Below are 19,297 nucleotides of genomic sequence, written 5' to 3'. Positions count from 1 at the left end.
TTGGGGGCACTAGGATAAGGTGACCAGATTTTAACATTGGTAAAGCTGGACACCATTGAAGGGGGAGAGGTGGAAGGGTGGAGGGGGAGGGGTGTTCTTAATTAAAAATTTGGTCTATATGGAGCAACAAAAATTTCCATAGAACACAAAAATAGTATTGTAATATATATATTTTTAATTTCAACATAAGTACAATTTACAAATATAATAATTAAAAAAATTATGTATAGGGCGGTGCCTGTGGCTCAAAGGAGTAAGGCTCAGGTCCACTTGGGCGACCTCGCCCAGGAGGGGAGTAGGGAGTTTACATTAGCCTTTTCATTTCCAAGTGAAGTCACATTAACCTCTCCATTCCCAGATGGAGTTACATTAACCTTTTCAGCAACCGAAAACCGTATATTCCCTTCCCGTTGTCCCGCTGTTCCCTAGCTTGTAGTGCTTTCTTTCCAAAAATCGGGACTGTTTTAAAAGGCCGCGAGACGCGGGACAAATTGTTAAAAATCGGGACTGTTCCGCCAAAAGCGGGAAGTCTGGTCACCTTAGACTAGGAGGGTCCCAGACTCCTCCCCTCCCCACCCCAGCCCTGACCTGGAGGAGGGCGGGGTGGTGTCATGCCCATCCATTGGGCCTCCCGCCGGCTCATTTGCATGGCCCGAGGGGGCGGGGTCGGCTAGCGTCACGCATGGAATGCCTAGCCGCCCGGCGGGGCCGGGTAGAGAGCCGGAGCTGGCTGGGGAGCAGCTGCGCATCCGCGCCCACCCGGAGCCCTGCTTGTCCCGGAGCCCGACCCACAGCAGCCATGTACAACTCCGAGAGCGGCTGGAGCCTGTCCTTCGCAGGCTGCGGCTTCCTGGGCTTCTACCACATCGGGGTGAGTCGCTGCCTGATGGAACGCGCCCCGCACCTCCTGCGAGACGCGCGCACGCTCTTCGGTGCCTCCGCCGGGGCGCTGAACTGCGTCAGCATCCTCTGCGGGATCCCACTAGGTGAGTCTCGGGCTCCGCGCGCAGAGGGGCGTCCCCAGGCTGAGCAGCGGGTGGCAGCCGGGGGTCGCCCCTGGGGGTCGGAGTGGGACTTGGTGGGGTACATCCTATTGGTCTCTTCTCCGCACAGATGGCTCCTCCTCTGGGGAGTCCACTCGCCCCTCCAGGGTCCCTGCCGCTGGGCCCGGGAAGGGGTACTCCTGAGGGGTGGAATTTCTGATCGTGGGAACCCCGAACTGTCCAGGTCGGATCTCAGCCTTCTGAGTCAGGAGCTCTTACACTTCCCCAACCCAAAACCTCTTCAGTGCCCAAGCTTTAACAGAGCTCCTGGCCTTGAGATTGAGCAACTGGGAGGAGGGTCCTCGGGAGGCTCTGGGTGCGCTGAGCTGCTGAAGAAAAGCCGATTTGCTCTGGGTCTTACCAAGAGCTGAGCTTTGGCCGACTACCAAGACGGGCACCTTCCCCAGTGGGACTGGAGAGACCACGCGCTTTTGGTCTCAGCCCAGCCCCCTTGGAAGCTGGGTGGTCTCTCGGAGGGAGCGACCCTTAGGAGTCCTCCAGGACGGACTAGCTGGAGTCGTAACCACGGGGCATGGAATAGGAAAGTTGTTTCTCCCCCTATTCCTCTAGCATTTGGGACTCTTCCTGGGTCCCTGGACATCCCCCATCCCATCCTCTCCTCTGGTCTCCATTGGCCTGGGCCAGCCCTCCCAGCTCAGTGCCACTGAGATCTTGTATGTTTTCTTCTTGTCCTAATTAAACATTTGTCCATGTGGGTGTCGGGGGGAGAAAGTGAAGTTTGTGTCTCACTAGCCTGAACTACTAGGGTGTGGCCTAGGGCAAGTGGCAGTGTGGAATTGTTAACACCCAGAGGTCCCCAGACAGAAAGATAATACCCGGTGTCAGCCGGTTTATCTATCTGGGCTTCCGAACAATTAGCTCTTTGCTTTGCCTGCTAGAGCCAGCAGGGGGCGCCGTTGATGCGGCGAGGAAACCCCCGCGGGAAGGCGAAGCCCTGTCATTGGACAGGATCAGTGAGCAGACCCTGGGCTGACCTGGAGGTGGGGATTAGGGACTAGGCAGCCCTGGCTGTCTGCCTTTCCCAGTGAGGGGGAGAGGAGCAAAGGGCAGGAAGTGTGGCCTCCGGGAAGATTAGACTGGCCTGGCCGCACTAGGGCTACATGACCATCTGCACACACTGGGCTTTAGTGATGATAAAAGCCAGCTCTTAGATCCCAAGATGGCCTGTGGCACCCACATGTACAAATGTTTAATTAGGACAAGATTCAAATGCACTGATCCCAGGAGCCTGAAGCAGGCTAACTCCAGTATAGAGGGGTTCCTAACTGGGCAGTGGACAAGGTCTGTGCCTACCACGTCCCTGGAAAGTGGATCTGGAGATTTTGGCAGGTGCCACTCCCATGTTCTGGAGCCCCAGGTCCCTGCTCTTGAAGACTGATGAGCATTTCCCAAAAGCTGTGGCCTGGGCACAACTCCTCAGCACATCTGAGCAGAGGCTGCCTTGGCAGGAGAGACAGGCAGAATCTGCCAGCCATGTGCAATTCCACCCCTTTTGGCCAGGCTCAGTGGGGCCACCAAGAAGGGAGAGCTGCACATCGAGGTCAGAGTTGGATCAGGACAGGCTGGTGCATGTTTGTCCTTGTGCATCCCAGGAAGTGTGGCTGACCAGGTGTCAGTGTGAAAGGGGTGGTCCTGCATGCCAGAGGGGCTGGGCCAGTGGGTGAGGTCAGATGGAGCATGAATGTGCCTTGTATACACTACACAGGTAATTCTGGCAGTAAAGGCTTAAGGTTGAGAATAGTACTTATTTACTAGAAGCCCCTTCTGGTTTGAGCACTTTACAGATTGTATTTTATTAATTTCTCTCTGTTTCCAAAAGGTGGGTGAATCTTGTCCTACATTAAAAAAACACAGTCTGGCCAGGCGCAGTGGCTCATGCCTGTAATCCTAGAACTCTGGGAGGCTGAGGCAGGTGGAGTTCAAGACCAGCCTGAGCAAGAGTGAGACCCCGTCTCTACTAAAAATTGAAAACCTAGCCAGGCATTGTGGTGACACCTGTAGTCCCAGCTGAGGGAATGAGGGAGGCTGAGGCTAGAGAATGGCTTGAGCTCAAGAGTTTGAGGTTGCTGTGAGCTATGATGATGCCATGACACTCTAGCCTGGGTGACAGAGTGAGACTCTGTCTCACACACACACAAAAAAAAGAGTAAAAGACACAGGTGAAATTAATCTCATTGAGTGTAATATATCCAAAATATCATTTTGACATTTAATCAATATAAAACTTTTTTTTTTTTTTTTTTTGCAACAGAGTCTCTGTTGCCCTGGGTAGAGTGCCGTGGAGTCACATAAGCTCATAGAAACCTAAAACTCCAGGATTCAAGCATTCCTTCTGTTTCATCCTCCCAAGTAGCTGGGACTACACCCGCCACTATCCCTGGCTAGTCTTTTCTATTTTTAGTAGAGATGGGGTCTTAAAATTCACGAGCCACTGCACCTGGCCCAATATAAAATGTTATTAATGAGGTATTTCATACTGAGCCTTTGAAATCCAATATATACTTACATGGCTTGATTCAGACTAATCATAGTTTCAGGGCTTTGTGGTCACCTGTAGCCCTGTATCAGATAGTGCAGGTCTGGGAAGAAATCAGCAGCTTCCTTGCTGTCTGGTTTCTGGGCTTGCCCCAAAGTATTCCTGTCTCCAGGAGGTACATTCCTTTATGCATTTGTCCCCTGTCCCTAGACATTACTCTGCAGGTCCTCATGAACATGGTCCAGAACATCAGAAGAAGGAACTTCGGCATCCTCCATCCATCCTTTAACCTCGGCAAGTATGTCCGAAAGGCTCTCTACGAAAACCTCCCAGCCAATGTCCACACACTCATCTCTGGCAAAATATGCATCTCGCTCACCAGAGTGTCTGATGGGGAAAACGTGCTGGTGTCTGATTTTCAGTCTAAAGACGAAGTCGTGGACGTAAGCAGTTTTTTTTATCTGGGTGTTGTCAAGTGAGAAAGGCCATTTTGCTTTGGAAGCAATACAGAGGGCTGTTGGAGGGCCCCTGCATGAGACTGATGTAAACTCTGCATCCAGTGGTTTGGTCCACAGCATCTATAAACGCGGAATGTCCCAGGGCAGAATGTCTAGTTTCAAATAATCCCTCCCCTCCTTCAGCACTTGGCCCATGACCACACATGCAGGGAACTTCGCTGTGGGTGTCATTCTGAGCTCACTCTTACATGTTCAGTAATGAAGAAGCCTCACAGGGCGAGAACATCTCTTATTTGTGTCTGTGCTTAGAGTCTAGTGCAGAATGAGTCATTTACAGTATCAAAGCACTGCAAATGTTTGGCCGATGCTTTTCATGAGGGTTCCTTGGATGAATGACTGTATTTTACCTGCTGTACAAGGCAGTAGCCTGGTGCATCCAACCCGCAGTCTAGCAGCCAGTTTCATCCTCTGTTTAACCTTGTTTCCAGAATCTTTTTCTAAATAGCCAGCACCTATTCTCGTGAATCTGTTCTTTCAATGAATTAGTGTGGTGTCCTATTTTTCAAAGTTGTCCGGGGGTCAGCAATGTCAGCATCTACTGTTTATTAGAAATGCAGACCCCACCTCTGACCTGCTGTGTCTAAATCCCAGGGCATAGGGTGCAGAATTTGGGGTTCCACAAGCTCTCTGGTGATTCTAATGAATATGAGCATTTGAGAAGCACCAATAAAGCCCCTGTAGGGGCTATAGTCAGCAAACCTTGGTCCTGTCTGCAGTAACCCAGGGTGGCTGTCATGGAGAACAAGGATAGGAAGTTAGAGACCACAGACAGTGTTAAGGAGCTTGTGCTGTAGATAAGACTGCAGGGCTGCAGTGCAGGTGTGTGTGTCCGTTCATCATTCATTCAACCTATATATTAAAGCCCCTTGTCTGTGCAAAGAGCATTTCAGATTGGTTGCCTTGCTCATTTGGAGAGACTTAACCTTATATAAAGGACTAGGAGGTGAAAAGAAGAGTGTTTCAGGCTGTAGTTTCATGGCGTTTTCTCGTTCACAGGCCTTGTCATGTTCCTGTTTCATCCCTTTCTTTTCTGGCTTGATCCCTCCTTCCTTCAGAGGTGTGGTAAGTCTGTCTTCTGGTGGCTGCTGGCTCTGGGCCTCCAAGCTTTCATTCAAAACGTTTCCACCTGCAAGGCGCTGGTCACAGGCACCTCTGGCTGTGTTCAAATGTGGAGCCTTGTGCCTCTCAGCCTTTTAGACAGAGACTCCACAGCTGGCTCAATTACCAGGCTGCCTGGGCAGCAAAACTTGCTTCATGTGTAATTAATTATCTTGCTATCTGTAAAATAAGACTGGCTATAGTTCACTTAATCTGCAGTAAATCTGAGCTCCAAAGATAACTCACCATGGCCTAGTTAAAGTATAAGACACTTAAGAATCCTTGCTCAGGTAGGGTAGAGCTTTATTTGTAGGGGAAAATTTAACAGTCATAACATTTTCTAAACAGACAAATCTTTAAGAATGGCCTAACACAGATTTTTTGCTTTATTTGTTTGGCCATTTGGCAATGCCCAAGAGAAAGTTTTGACTCAAAATACTAGCCTGGTAGGGGTCATTTTTAATTCATGAGAACAACTGACAGAGTATTTGATATAATCCTGTAGGTGGCATAGGCAAAGCTGAGTGGCAGAGGGAAGCCATGCTCAGGGGACATCTGTCAGAAGCCGGGTACTACATATGCAATATCTTATTGAGTCTTCTTCACTCAAGGATTAAAAGGAAGGAAAACTCATCCTCAGAAGAATTTATCAAAATGCCAGTTCATTGTGGGATAAAAGCATATGTTCTTTCTTCCTTTTTTTCCACTGCAGAAAGAGGCAGGCATGCTTATTGAATGTGCAAAGGCGAGTGATTACCCGAGAGCTATCTACAGCCCCTGAAGGCGTCGGTTCTCATTCTCAGGGTGTGGAGAGAGAAGGGAGATAGGCTGACAGGTTTCCCAAGCAAGGGGGTCTGGATTTGAATTCCCTGCCATCAATCTCCTTTGGGTCTACATCATACTCTGTCCCCAGTCGTTTTTAGGGCCCATTTATGTACTTAAATGGGCATACTTATGGGTGCGTGCTCGACCTTAGAACTTGGCCGGCTGAACACAGACTGGACTCCAGTCTCCATCTGCCTCTTCGCCAGGCACCTTTGTGCAGGGTACACGTGGTACAACCCTATACAGCAACACTGAGCACCAGTGTGGAAATGCGCAGAATTGCTCAGTAAGGATTCGTTGCAAGACTGATTCCAAAGCCACTACCCTCCCACAATAGCAGCCTGTTTGTGGCTCTGAGAAGCCCCTGCCCATAGTCTGAAAACTCATGAAGCCCAGAACTTTGGACTTATCAGTCCTTTTTTCCTTACTTCAAAGCGATACATGGATGGAGGAATGAGTGACAATATACCCTCCATGGATGCCAAAACGACCATCACTGTGTCCCCCTTCTATGGGGAGTATGACATCTGCCCTAAAGTCAAGTCCACGAACTTTCTTCACGTGAACATCTCCAACAATAGTCTGCGCCTCTGTCTGGGAAACATCTACCTTCTCAGCACAGCACTTTTCCCCCCAGATTTCAAGGTGAGCAGGGGGGTTGTGCTGAGGGTACAGCTCTTCCTCTCCTCTCTGTGTGCCGAAAGATAGCAGTTGTTCTCTATGCCACCGGACACAGTGGTCATGAGGCTCTTGGTGACCAGCTCAGTTGTCCCAGCAGCCAGGTGATAACAGGGATCACCTAGGAACACACACCTTACCTTTGAAGTTCAGATCCCACTTCCCGGGACTATGTCAGGGGGCGTAGCCTGAGCATTAGGATTTTTTAGTTGTTTTAGTTTCCAAATTGATTCTCAGTTGCAGCCGTGGACAAGGGCCGCCATGTTCAATGGTTTAGCTTTAACCTTCTTCAGTAGCTGCTGTTTTAGTTTTTCTTACCCCTCTACCATAGTAAGAAAATTTGTGTGCACCAACAGTTGGTGCTCCTGGGGAGCACATCGGCTACACAATGCGATGTCCACCAGGAGTCCAAACTCCCAGGGAGAGCGGAGGCTGTGTAACAGGGCTGGTGTTCCTGTGTGGTGTGTAGGCAGGTGAGCAGAGGAGGCAGCAGTATTGTCCTAGCCTGTCGGGACAGGCCCTGAAATTAGTTGGGGTGAGGTTTCATCCCAGAACTAAGAGAACGCAGAGAAACAAGCACCTTTTGTGCTGGGGTGCCAGCACAGTCTCCATGGTGTGGTGACATTCAGCCAAGTCCCAGAAGAGGCTGCCTCCTGGGAGTACGAGGCCCTTTGTTTAGCCTTGAGGTGGAGATGGCGGTGGTCATGTCCATGCTCAGCACACCCAGCAGCCTGGGGCCTGCAGGATTCCTCTCTGCAGCCTTCAGATGATGTTTAAATAAGTGGCATTTGGTGACTCACCTGCAGCTCTGTCTGTGTTTGCTCACAGGTGCTCGGAGAGCTATGTCTTCGAGGATATTTGGATGCCTTCAGGTTCTTGGAAGAGAATGGTACGTATGGGCTGCTGGGAGGACCCAGGTGCCCTTTCACCAAGCGTTGTGTCAGCTGTCTGCGTAAAGGGGACTTTGTCTTAGTTCCGTCCTCAGTGCTCAATGCGCCGAGACAGGAAATCTTTGCTAGTTAATGGAGGCTTAGAGGAGAGCCCAGGGGTACCCCCTACCCCCAGGGCAAAGCTAGGATTCAAACTGGAATATAGGACTCCAGGGCTCTCTCCCTCCCCCACATCATCATGTCTGAAGGCAATGTGTTCTCCTTTTCGCCTTGTGATCCTGTTAAACCTTTAGTTTAACAAAGACTGAAATTAGAGCTTCTGGCCTGGGCTCTAAGAGAAGCAGCCAGAATCCGGGTGTGGGTTGCGCCCACCAGACTAGTTCGTTTTCTCTCCCAGGGCAAGATCCTGATTTTACATCATCCTGGCTTATCTGACTGGGGGTATTGGGCTCTAGAAATATTAGTGTGTTTCAGTTTCCTGTATGGCTGAAAAAAAAGGGAGGTGACAGTAGAGCAGAATTGAATATTAGGTGTGTTTGGAGATATTTTTCTTTAATGCTAAAATGTGGTTGATGCACTGATCTTCTGAATTATTCTTTGCCCAAGACCAAGGAGACTGTTTGTATGACATACATGTACATTCTCCACCAGTGCTCATGTCGTAAGCAATTGGCGGTGTGCCAGGGATCTGTAGGGAACAAAGAGACGCAGCCCTGGCTGGGCTCATGGGAGAAGAGGGCTGATGGAGAGTGGAGCACAGTGGTGCTGACGGGCAGGTGTGGGGTACTGTGGGATCACAGTTGTGGAAAGTGGGGCTTCCTGAGGATGTGAGTCTGTCTACACTGAGGCTCTGGGGCTGAGTCGGAGAGCTCTAGCATGGGGGCCAGGAATGTGAGGCCTGCAGGATGTAGAGAGGGAGGCGGGGTCAGGGTGTGGCACCAGGAGATGGATGGAGAAGAGGGGCAGGATGGCAGCACATGAAAGTATGGGGGCAGGCTGGGCATGTGAACCTGGTTGGGGGACTTATGCTCCGTAGCAGTAGGGAGCCATTGATGACTATGGAAGCAGGAGTGGGGGGGTCAGTAGGACCCGGGCAGTGGTGCAGAAGGCTGAGACAGCGGGAGACCCACCTGGAGTCAGGGCAGTGAGGGTGATGAGAAGGAAGCCAGTTTGAAGGGGCCCAAGGGAACAGGAGTTGGAAATAACCAATGAGGCGATAAGGGAAGAGAAAGATGACCCAAGGCTTGATCAAATCCTAGCTTGTGGCTTCAGCAGTTGGGGTAAAGGCAGACGGGGATTCTGCTCACTGGTTTGGCAGGAAAGTTGCCATGTCCCCTGCCCAGAGGTGTGGTCTCTCTGGGAACAGATTCCTTGAAACATACCTAAGGGGAAGTGACCTCTCAGAGTGTGAGGACTGGGTCTGACCGGCCTGGAGAGATCCAGGGGAAGCACAAATCTGAGTTACTTTGGGGAACAAAACTCAGGCATCAAGGAGCAGTCCCTGGTCCTTGTAGCCTGAGGTTGGAAGTGAGAGTTGGTTCAGGTGCAGCCATGGGCATCTGAAGCCGCTTGTCCCCCTGCCCCGATCCAGGGTGTGAATTCTGGGAGAGCAGGGGCCTGGTGGGTGCAGGTGCCCAGCAGTCTCTCACCTGCTCGGGGCAGCCTGAAGAGGGCCATCAGGGACATCAGCCCTCACCTCAGGCCCCAGTTCTGCCACATGATAGCTGTGGTATGCTCAGCTGAGAAACGGAGGTGGTGGTGATGGTCCCAGTCTGGTGGCTGCTCTAAGGGTCTGGCAGCAGAGTCCCTCGCTCAGGGGCTGGAAGGCTTAGCCAGTGGTCCGGTTACTGTATTAATCAGAATCCTCATCTTTCCACCCCATGAGTCCAGATGTGGAAACGGAGTCCACACAACTAGCAGGAGCCAAACTTAATATCTGCCTGGCTTCCAAGCCCCTGAGACAGACCCCTTCCCCTTCCCCTTCCCCTTGGGTTTAGCTACTGACAGCCCAGCAGTTGGCCTCAGGGTCGCTCGCCCACCCTGAAATCTGAGGTGGGCAGGCAGGTGGGGAATGATCCTCTCATGTCCCACATCTGCCTGGTGGGTTTGCCTTCTGTGTCGTTCATAGGCATCTGTGACAGGCCCCAGCCGTGCCTGGAGTTATCCTCACAAGAGACGGAGTCGGAGGTCTCTGAGCCCCTCCTGGAAAACCTGAGCCTGGAGTGTCCCCTGGGGTCAGTGGCCTCAGAGATGAGGCTCGAGGAAGGTGAGCTGCTGGCCCACCTGCGCCTTAGCATCCTGCCCTGGGACGACAGCATCCTGGAGACCCTCTCGCCCAAGCTCACTCTAGGTACCAGCTCCCTGGGGGTGGAGGCACGCACTGCATGTTTCCCATGAAAGTTGGAGGAAGGGCCTCTTTTCACAGCTATGGAAGGAGGTGATGCTGCCATGTGGGAGGTGATGGGTGGAGTAACCAGGACAGGTGAATGGGGAACATCACCTCCCACCCACATAGGCTCAGTTTGGGGTCACCATCTCTCAGCACAGGCCTCCCCCTTACCCCAGTGCCTTGTTGCATCTCCCTTGTCATGGTGTCACTACCTGGAGGGGAAAAGATGCCACCTGAAATGCACTGAGGTCCCCTGCAGGCATCTGTCTGTACAGCCAGGCCCTCTGCTCATCTTTTGACTCTGTCTCCCTAATGTGGATCCTGAGCTCTGCCTGTGATAGGTTGGGTGGGCCCAGGGCCAGGGCTCCAGCCACTGGGACCTAGCCCATTACTCAGAACTCCACTGTCCACTCTCCACCCACCTCAAGGCCTCCTTTCTCAAGGCATCTCCTAAATGGCCACTCCCCTAAGGGGGAGGGATAGCAGCCGCCTGGGTTAATATGATTTGAGGTATCATGAGGTCATTAAGGGAAGTCTACAGGGTGTGCCAAAAGTTGCCCATAAAATCACCATACATAGGGGAAGTGGGAAATTGTAGCTGAATATACGTTTATTTACAAATATCCTCTATGTGTTGGCCTCTGTAAAATTTTGTAATGAATATTTTATAAATAAGGGTACATTTAGATCCAATTCCAATTTTCCCTATGTATAGCAACTTTAGGCTGGGGCTCCAAGAAGAAGGTGCTGGAATCCAGCTGGGGGTCAGCGTGTAAAGTTGGTGGTGTTTAAGCAGATCACAGGAGGACAAGGTCCTGTCACAGTGGGTGTGGCTGTTTCCACGCTGGTCATTGCTGGGGGCTATATTCCGATTTCTTTTTACAGAATGGCGCTTTGCCTCATGACTTATACACCACCATCTATTTAATTTCAGCCAGTAAATGGAAAATGGCTCTGTCTTGTCAAGGAGAAAAATAGCAGGCTTTTTAGAATAGAAGCCTTGTTCCACACGTGTGTCAGTTTGAGAGGACCCTGAATTGGGAACCCATGCTCTGGGAGCTGTCTCAGGGCTGTTCTGGGCTGTGTTCCCTGTTTGGTCTTCACATTGCTCTTGCTGTGAAGGGAAGGCCCTAATCCCAACTTTTGTCTCACTGGTGAATGCTGCTGACCCTTCCACTGTGCCATTAGTGTATTTCACAAAAATTCCAAGTACCCCAAGAGTAGGGTGGTTTGGTTTTCACACCGAGGGAGATACAGCTCGAAAAATGTCTTTTTCAGCACTGAGCGAAGCAATCAAACACAGAGGTGGGTACGTGAGCAAGATCTGTAACTTCTTACCGGTTAAGATAATGTCCTATATGATGCTGCCCTGGACCCTGCCTGTGGAGTCTGCAATCGCCATCGTCCAGAGGTGAGCATTCGACATTTGGAAGTGAGTAGTATAGGGGATTCCACCTCTCCTTTAGCCGTAGTTTGTTAATGGTTTGGAGTTAACAATGAGGAGATCAAAGTGAGCTGCTCCTAGAACTTATTGATCAGGTTCTCCTGGAAACAGGGGCAGAGGGTCAGCAGCTTGGCCCAGCTGCACCGCTCACCACAGCTATGTGGCCCTGGACAACTGAATTGACCTCTCTCTGCTGCGGCTTCCCATGTAGAATGCTGGGATGGTTAGAGAAGTCACCTAACTGGGGGCAGTCCAGTGGCCCCAGGAGGTCCTGTGGTTTATCCACAGCAAGCGTCCAGTTAGAGATGGTGTTGATTTATATTCAGCAATCATGACAACAGCAAAACTTAAATGACAGATAAGAAGAGTATGGGCTTCTGAGATAGGCAGCCCAGGCTCTGCAGTTTCTAAGCTGTGTGACCTCAGGCAAGTTACTCAACTTCTCTGAGCCTCAGTGTACTCATCGGTAATACCTGGGCAAGAAAACCTACCTCAGTGCATTGCCAGGAAGTGGAAGGCATTTGATTAAAAAAAAAATTACCCTAGGGCCAGGCATACTGGTCCATGCCTATAATCCTAGTACTCTGTCATGCCAAAGTAGGTGGATTGCTTGAGCTCAGCAGTTCAAGACCAGCCTGAGCAAGAATGAGACCCTGTCTCTACTAAAAATAGAAAACTAGCCGGGCATTGTGATGGGCGCCTGTAGTCCCAGGTACTCAGAAAACTGAGCCAAAAGAGTCACTTAAGCCCAAGAGTTTGAGGTTACTGTGAGCTGTGATGCCAGGGCACTCACCCCAAGGGTGACTGAGTAAGACTTAGTCTAAAAAAATAAAAATAAAAATTACCCTGGTGTAACTGAAACAAAAATTGAGCTAAGAGACCTATAGGGAGTCTAAGTGCCGACTGGTCAACTTGGCCCTGGACTTGGCAATTTAACACATAAGCAATTAAAATAATCTGAGATTCCCTACTCTTCAAGGAGTTAAGAATTCGGATTCTGGGGAAAGAAAGGCTCCAGAAATAAGGTCTGCCCAGCCATTAGCAATTAGTCAGTTGGTTTGTAAGAGCCTATGGAGTCCTGGCCCTGCCATTTGTCCCGACCTCTCCTGGGGTCCTGGATGTCCACCCACCACGCAGCTCTGTTCTGCCATCTCCTGTCCTTGGACCCCCTGTTTCGTGGATCCCGTATCTCCCCTTTTCTTGGCTTTTCTTTTGTTTTTCTGGAGTGGGGGCTCTGGCAATTTCCCAGGGAAGTAAACACTTGACGATGTGTGTGTTGAGAAGCGTGCTGATGCTCTGTCACCTCAGCGTGAGCCGTTTTTTTTTTTTTTCCATTCAGCCGGACAGTCACTGGGGATCTGTAGTCAAAGCCCTCTGTCTTTTCTCCAGCTCTGGGAAATTACTGACTCCTGTTGTTTCTGTAATTCCTCCTCTTTCTGTGGCTCTTATTAGTAAGGCGTTTGTCCCCCTGGGTGAGAGTCCCTGTCTTTCTGTCTGACTTGCCCTCTTTCCTGTATTTTTCATCTCTTTTGGTTTTCTTGCCTCTGCTCTGACAGAATTTCATCTTCCAGCCCCGTTCTGTACTTTTTCATTTCAGCAAACGTAATTTAGTCTCTGAAGAACCCTCTCTTATCCTCCGCTTTTTCTCTGTTCTTAGCATTCTGTTCTTCCTTTATGAATATAATATTCTCTTGGGTTATTTGCTGTCCTCTGAATTTTGGCGACAGTTTTGCTGTTTATTCATCTTTCCCTTTCACATCACGTGTTTATTGGTCCTCCTCGGTTGCTGTGTAGCCCAAAGGGCTGCAGGGCCAGTCTCTGTGCTGTGACGGGACTCAGTCTGCTCTCCAGCTAGGTCTTCTCCCTGCAAGGGAGCTCAGAAGGGACAGTCGTGTCACTTGGCAGAGCTCCCTAGCAGTGACCAGCACACTGAGGGGGGCCTCCTACTGCCAGAAGGAGGGAGGTCTGTTGGGGGTGCCACCTCTTTGCCAGAAGCCCTTCCTTTCCCCAGAGGGCTGGTTGAACTCTCAGGTTTTGCTGTGGCTCCCGTGCTCTGCAGGGGTGGGGGGCAGAGGGTCTGGCTCTGCCTGTTTCACTAGCTGCCTCCCGCTCTGCCTCCCCCTCTGCTTGTGGTCTCGTAATCTGCTAAAGTCTCTTGCTCCTTGGTGAGTCCCTGCCAGACCCACCTCCTTTCTCATTGCTCTTATAGATTTCTCACTTCCTGTAGCTAATGCATTTGCCCTTGAGGGTTTTGCCCATGATATGGGGGGTACGGGGGGTGTGGAATGTGAGGCACACCGGTTGTGTGCTGGAAGCCCGGCCATCTGCTTTATTTCCCACTTCTTCAGATTCACTTGGTGTTTTCCTTCTTTCTAGCAAACTAGTCCAGCATGTCCTTCAGTCCATCTTTTAAAGCCCAACCCCACCTTCAAAACCTGTCCTCTCCCTGGTGAGCCTCCCCGATTCCTCCTCCACCCTCCAGAACCGGCCTCCTCTCTCCACACCCCCATGGCCCTGCTGGAGGTCTGTGTTCAGACATTTATCAAAGCCTGCGAGGTGGGGTTGTTTGTGTGCCTGGGAGATGGGGAGTCCATGGGGGCCGTGCTTAGGCCTCTGCATGGTGCCCTGCTGGACGCACAGGTGACTGAGCACAGCAGGGACAGGTCTGGGCCACACGATACTTGGCAGCAGCTGGCGCTGGCCATGGCTTCTCTCTGAGGCAGGTCGAGCCCTGGAAAACCAAGGTCTTTCCCTTTTCTTTCCATGTAAGTCCCTTGAACTTTCTTGAACCCAAAGTGGCCTCACTTTACTTTAGAGATTTTCGGTAGCTCATCTTTGTTGTAACCTCCCAAATCCACCGTCTAGGAGCTTGTCTGACTGGGTTAGAGGTGACGCTAGCGCCTTGTGTGGACAGAGGTAGCTGCTCTGCTGCAGTGTGTGTCGTGCCCTTTATTCCAGCTTGTCTTCATGCTGACACAGTGTGCCTGTGTGTGAGCACACGTGTGTGTGCACATGTGTGTGCACGTGTGTGTGCCTGTGTGTGAGCGCACGTGTGTGTGCCCATGTGTGTGCACGTGTGTGCACGTACGTGTGTGCCTGTGTGTGTGTGCCCGTGTGTGTGCAGTGCATTTGTGTGTGCCCGTGTGTGTGTGCGCATACTTGTGCATGCACATGAGTGTTGATGGACTTGGTTTCACTCCTGCAGTCTGGTGACATGGCTTCCCAATATCCCTGAGGATGTCCAATGGCTACAGTGGGCGACCTCGAAGATCTGTGCTCGGCTGGTGATGTGTCTGCTCTCCACGTCCAGGTAAATAATCTGGCTGTGGGTGTGTGGCCAGATAGGTGCCTCTTGCATCTGATCAGGCCTCACACAACATCTAGAGAAGTTTGGCTAATTGCTGGGCAGGTGCTGAGGAACTTGCCCCTGGGTGCAGGGGGCCCTGTCTTGTGGGAGGTGGCCGAGTGTTCCTGGGGTCCCTGCCTTCCTATGGGGTGTGTCCATTTGAGCTGGGTGTTGCTGGCAGAGGAGGGGGGAGCTCACAGACAGCAGGGAAGGGTGCCTGACATGGAGGGCTCAGCGTGAAGTTCAGGGAGTATCAGATAGCACTGGGGGAGCACTGGGGGGAGCCTGAGGACAGAGCACTGGGGGAGCCCGAGGGACGGAGCTCTGGTGCCCTCCACACAGGGGGAGGCAGGTCCAGCTGGGACTTCTCCAAGTGTGCAGGGGTGGATGGGGTACCCGTTAATGCAGATTCCCTGGCTTCCGACCCCAGACGTACTGAATCACAGTCCCTGGGGACAACACTGGCAGTTTGTGTCATTATCAATATCTTGGATGATGATGCTACTTTTGAATTCTGAAAACTCTGATTCAGACCAAGAAGGGCCTTGCTACAGTTATGAGGGTTGGGCCTAACCTGAAAATTGTGGGCCTCAGTTTTCCCACCTGTTCTGTGGGAAGAGTCCTCATCATGGTGTTTTTGTGAGCTTCTGCGAGAGCTCATCACACAGAACTTGGCTCATGATGGCCATCGGGACACAGGGCCTCTGTTGCTATTGGCGTTTTATTGGCAGACACAGAGGGATTTGAAGGCAGGGAGGACTATCATCTGGTTTGCATTGGGAAGACAGCAGTAGTGACTGTGTGGCGGGTGGGTCCTGGGGCCCAGCTGGCAGCAGGCTCAACAGCAAAAGGGCTACTGCTGAGGTGTTGGTTACAAGCCAGAGGGAGGTGGGCCAGCCCTGGGGACAGATGGACAGTGGTAGGAGGAGATGGAGGGTGCCCTGGCAGGCAAGCAGTTTTGTGTGGAGGAAACCAATAGGCTATCAAGGACTCCGATGGGCAATGCTCATGTGTGTCCACTGGGAGGTGTCCAGGTGGCTGGGAAGGCCAGGATGGTGACATTACTTAGCATAGAAGGGAGAAGCTGTGGTCCTGGGCTGGGCCACCTGCAGTGCCCAGCGCCTGCATGGGGGTGTGCCGAGCAGCTGGCTGTGTGGTCTACCCTCGCTAAGACTGTGCACCTCAGCTCAGCAGCAGTGGCCACTAAGTTAGCTCTCTCCATTTATTTCAGATCCCAAATACCACCAAGTGGCCAGTAGGCGTCCCCATACAAACCAGACATGACTGGCACTCTGGACTCCAGCTTCCCTGTGAACCTGGACACTGTCCCACGGACTGTCCAGGAGAGGCCAAAGTTGAGGTCACCCCACAGTTCATCCTCAAGTCTGACCTGACCTTCTTGGGCAAAAAAGTATCAGATCACCCCCGTCTTCCCTGCTTTTCTGAAAACTCTGAAGAGTTTCTGAGCCATGTGAAGAGATGAGTCTGGAAAATTTGTTCAGAGGTGCTAACCTTCTCCGATCTCCAGGCAGCTACTTGTGCACTGCTGTGTGATGACCGCATGCCTGTGACACATAGGAGCCCAGCCTCTGGGCTGAAATTATTTTATTGAAACCAAAGGCAATGGGTTTGGTTTTATGAAAAGCAAGGACGTGACTGTTGATGTATGTGCGAATCCATCACTTAGTCCATTGCATTAAGGAAATGCAATATTTGAGTGTCAGTTGCTCAGACGGATGGGAACTGGCACAGAAAGCCTAGCATGGAGGACTCCCCTGACTCTGTTTCATAATCCTGTTAATGGTCAGACTAAGCCGGTGCAAGCTTCCTGGAATGGCAGGGGCTGGTGTGCAGGGGCTGGCTGGCCTTGGTGCAGTCTGGGGGTGTGGAAAGAAGAAAGAAGCGTGACCCCTCTTCTCCCATAGGAAGCTGTCGGTGCACTGGGAGGGCTGCAGAAGAACACCACCTGTCAGGTGACCTTAAAGGATGACAACTTATTTACATTTTAGAACACCTTTTTCACCTAAGTAAAATAATTTTTAAAGAATTTTGTATTAATAAAATTTTAGGGCTTGGCGCCTATAGCTCAACCGGCTAAGGCGCCAGCCACGTACACCTAAGGTGGCGGGTTCGAATCCCCAGCCCGGACCCGCCAAACAACAATGACGGCTGCAACCAAAAAATAGCCGGGCGTTGTGGCGGGCGCCTGTGGTCCCAGCTACTTGGGAGGCGGAGGCAGGAGACTCGCTTGAGCCCAGGAGTTGGAGGTTGCTGTGAGCTGTAATGCCACGGCACTCTACCCAGGGGGATAGCTTGACGTTCTGTCTCAAAAAAATAAATAAATAAATAAAATAAAATAAAATAAAATTTTAGGGAGTTTTATTATTTGTTAAATTGTGTATTATGTGAATTGGCATGGTATTAAGAGAATAATCCTTAAAAATTTCTAGCGTGCAGAGTGCAGAGCAGTGCTCCAGCTCCCTGGGTGGGAGCCAAACACAACAGAGATTCACCTCTTTTCTGCTGGCACCCTCAACTTGAACTTGGCTTTTTTTTTTTTTTTTTTTGCCATTCTTGGCCAGGGCTGGATTTGAACCCGCTACCTCTGGTATATGGGCCCAGTGCCCTACTCCTTTCAGCCACATGCTTCTGGCCTGTGTTCTTTTTTCCCTTTGCATTCTCTCATCCCCTCAGCCTCTCTCTGTCCTTCCTTTGACAGAGACAAGACTTTGAGAGAAGCCCCCTTTCTCCAGGTGTGGTGATTTGTTAGCAAGCTCAGTGTAATATGACTGAAGACTGAAACGTGTGTGTTTCTTCTTATGCATTTGAGAATAATATACCCAATAAAAAAGAAACAATAAGGTGGGGCGCCTGTGACTCAAAGGAGTAGGGCGCCGGCCCCATATGCTGGAGGTGGTGGGTTCAAACCCAGCCCTGGCCAAAAACTGCAAAAAAAAAGAAACAATAATGTGCTCAAACTCTAAATGTTGGCAAAGAAAGTTACAACTCTCACCTAGATTGTGTAAGTGCCCCAGAGTAGAAGAACTGTCAAGTCCAGGCAAAGCACTCTATTGAGAATTTGGGCCCTTTAAAGGAAAATCTGGGTCTAGAGGCAAAGTCTACATGTGCCTGTGATCTTGATGAGATTGTGAACTCCTTGAAGGAAGAGGCTTCTTGTGAATGTAAGCACATGGTCACCTAGCACACTGAAGCCCCTTTCAGGGCAGGGGTTTCTAGTTTCAACCAGGCTCCTTACCTTCTCCCGGGGCTGAGCAAGTTCCCAAGGCCTCCGGTTCGGTAGTGCTTGCCGAACTTAGCTCACTTAGTGAGCTAAGTGCTGGTGAGTGGTGAGCTCTCCTACCTCCCACCCCCTCTGGGTGTCAGAGCAAGGCACAGTCCCGGACAGAGCTGGAATGAGGTTGGGGAGGCCACGCCTGACACCCACATGGACTCAGCAACACACCCTCATTCTTCCCCAGTTTCCCAGTAGCCTTTCTCTGTCTCTGTTGTCTGAACCTCGTCTTTGGTCATTAGTAGGTCTAACTAAATCTTAATAGTGTTTTTCTAACCAGTGTTTTTCCATACAGACACATATATATCGGTTTTGTGACCACTATCAGGAAAGAAGTATGTTAAATGGCTGATAGGAAAATGGGCTTATTTTCTTTTTGCTTTTAAAAATTATTCAACCTTTTTAAGATGAGCACTTGTTTTATAATTTTTTTCTAAGTGTGTACTAAGATAAGGACGTAAGGAAGTGGAACTAGCCAAGGCCTCCCTCCCACCTGTGCCTCAAATGCCACCCCACCCTGCCCTCCCTACCAGGCCCCCACAGGCCCCCACCTTCAGGGAAGTGTATGGAAACGTCCATCCTTACGTCCTTACATTCCTGGCCTGGTCAGATGAAACCCTCCCTTTGATTTATGGTGCATTTATGCTTTGGGACTTGCCACTCAGGAATAATCAGCGTGTAGCAAATTTAATGTCAGAGAGTAACTGCCTTTCTTTGCTAAACAGAGAGCAAAACTTAGTGCAGCATTATGAGCCCAATTTTGCTACAAGAGTGAAATGCCTGCAGGTGTGTGTGTATCTATGCGTACACAGGGAGAGGAGGCTGAAAGGATATATGCCAGCCTGTCCATGTGGTCATTGATAGGCTGTTACCTGTAACTATATTTTATCTCTGGTGCTTAGTGTGTGTTTTCCAAATCTCTTGGTGAACATCAGAAAATAACTCCTAATAAATGTGTTTTTTCAGTGCTTTCTCTGTCTCTGCATCTAACCAGCAGGCCTCCCTGTGCCACAGCCCAGGGGCTCTCTCCTGGACGCTGTGGACCAAACTCTAAGAACCCTGACTCTCACACTGCCCCATCTCACCCTGGGCACCAGGCTGATCCCCAAGGCCCTAGCACACCTGCTGTGCCAGGCATCACTCCAAGGCCCCTCCCATCCCTGGCTCTGGCCAAGTTGGGTCTACGTGCTGCTCCACTCAGCACAGGAAATACGTCAGTCCCAGCCCCCAGCACAGAGTGCCTCTGCCCTTCAGCTTCTAAGTGTGTACTAAGATAA

At 50.8% G+C, this 19,297-nt stretch overlaps 1 protein-coding gene across 2 annotated transcripts; it reads left to right on the top strand.

Moving 5' to 3' along the window:
* Positions 1–702: 702 nt before the first annotated feature.
* PNPLA3 (patatin like phospholipase domain containing 3) lies at positions 703–16,804 on the top strand. 2 transcript variants are annotated; one of them, XM_023509387.1, is made up of 9 exons: positions 703–986; positions 3,751–3,983; positions 5,055–5,120; positions 6,417–6,626; positions 7,488–7,548; positions 9,678–9,815; positions 11,217–11,349; positions 14,588–14,692; positions 15,960–16,804. In XM_023509387.1, exons 1-9 carry the CDS (start codon positions 800–802, stop codon positions 15,985–15,987), a joined length of 1,161 nt encoding a protein of 386 aa, XP_023365155.1. In that variant the 5' UTR covers positions 703–799; the 3' UTR covers positions 15,988–16,804. The 2 variants fall into 2 exon arrangements, with proteins under 2 accessions (XP_023365155.1, XP_012656728.1); XM_012801274.2 differs by having other exon boundaries at positions 705–986; positions 9,678–9,899.
* The last annotated feature ends 2,493 nt before the right edge of the window (positions 16,805–19,297 follow it).

Source organism: Otolemur garnettii, unplaced genomic scaffold (assembly GCF_000181295.1).
Source record: "Otolemur garnettii isolate 467f Iridium unplaced genomic scaffold, OtoGar3 scaffold00007, whole genome shotgun sequence".
NCBI lineage: Eukaryota > Metazoa > Chordata > Mammalia > Primates > Galagidae > Otolemur > Otolemur garnettii.
Note: the sequence above shows the minus strand (reverse complement) of the source record. Positions and strands in the feature narration are given on the sequence as shown.

Coding starts and splice junctions, on each gene's coding strand:
- PNPLA3 (XM_012801274.2), top strand. CDS start 800: ATGTACAACTCCGAGAGCGGCTGGAGCCTGTCCTTCGCAGGCTGCGGC. Junction 987..3,750: donor CCTCTGCGGGATCCCACTAG/GTGAGTCTCGGG, acceptor CCCTGTCCCTAG/ACATTACTCTGCAGGTCCTC. Junction 6,627..7,487: donor TTTTCCCCCCAGATTTCAAG/GTGAGCAGGGGG, acceptor GTTTGCTCACAG/GTGCTCGGAGAGCTATGTCT.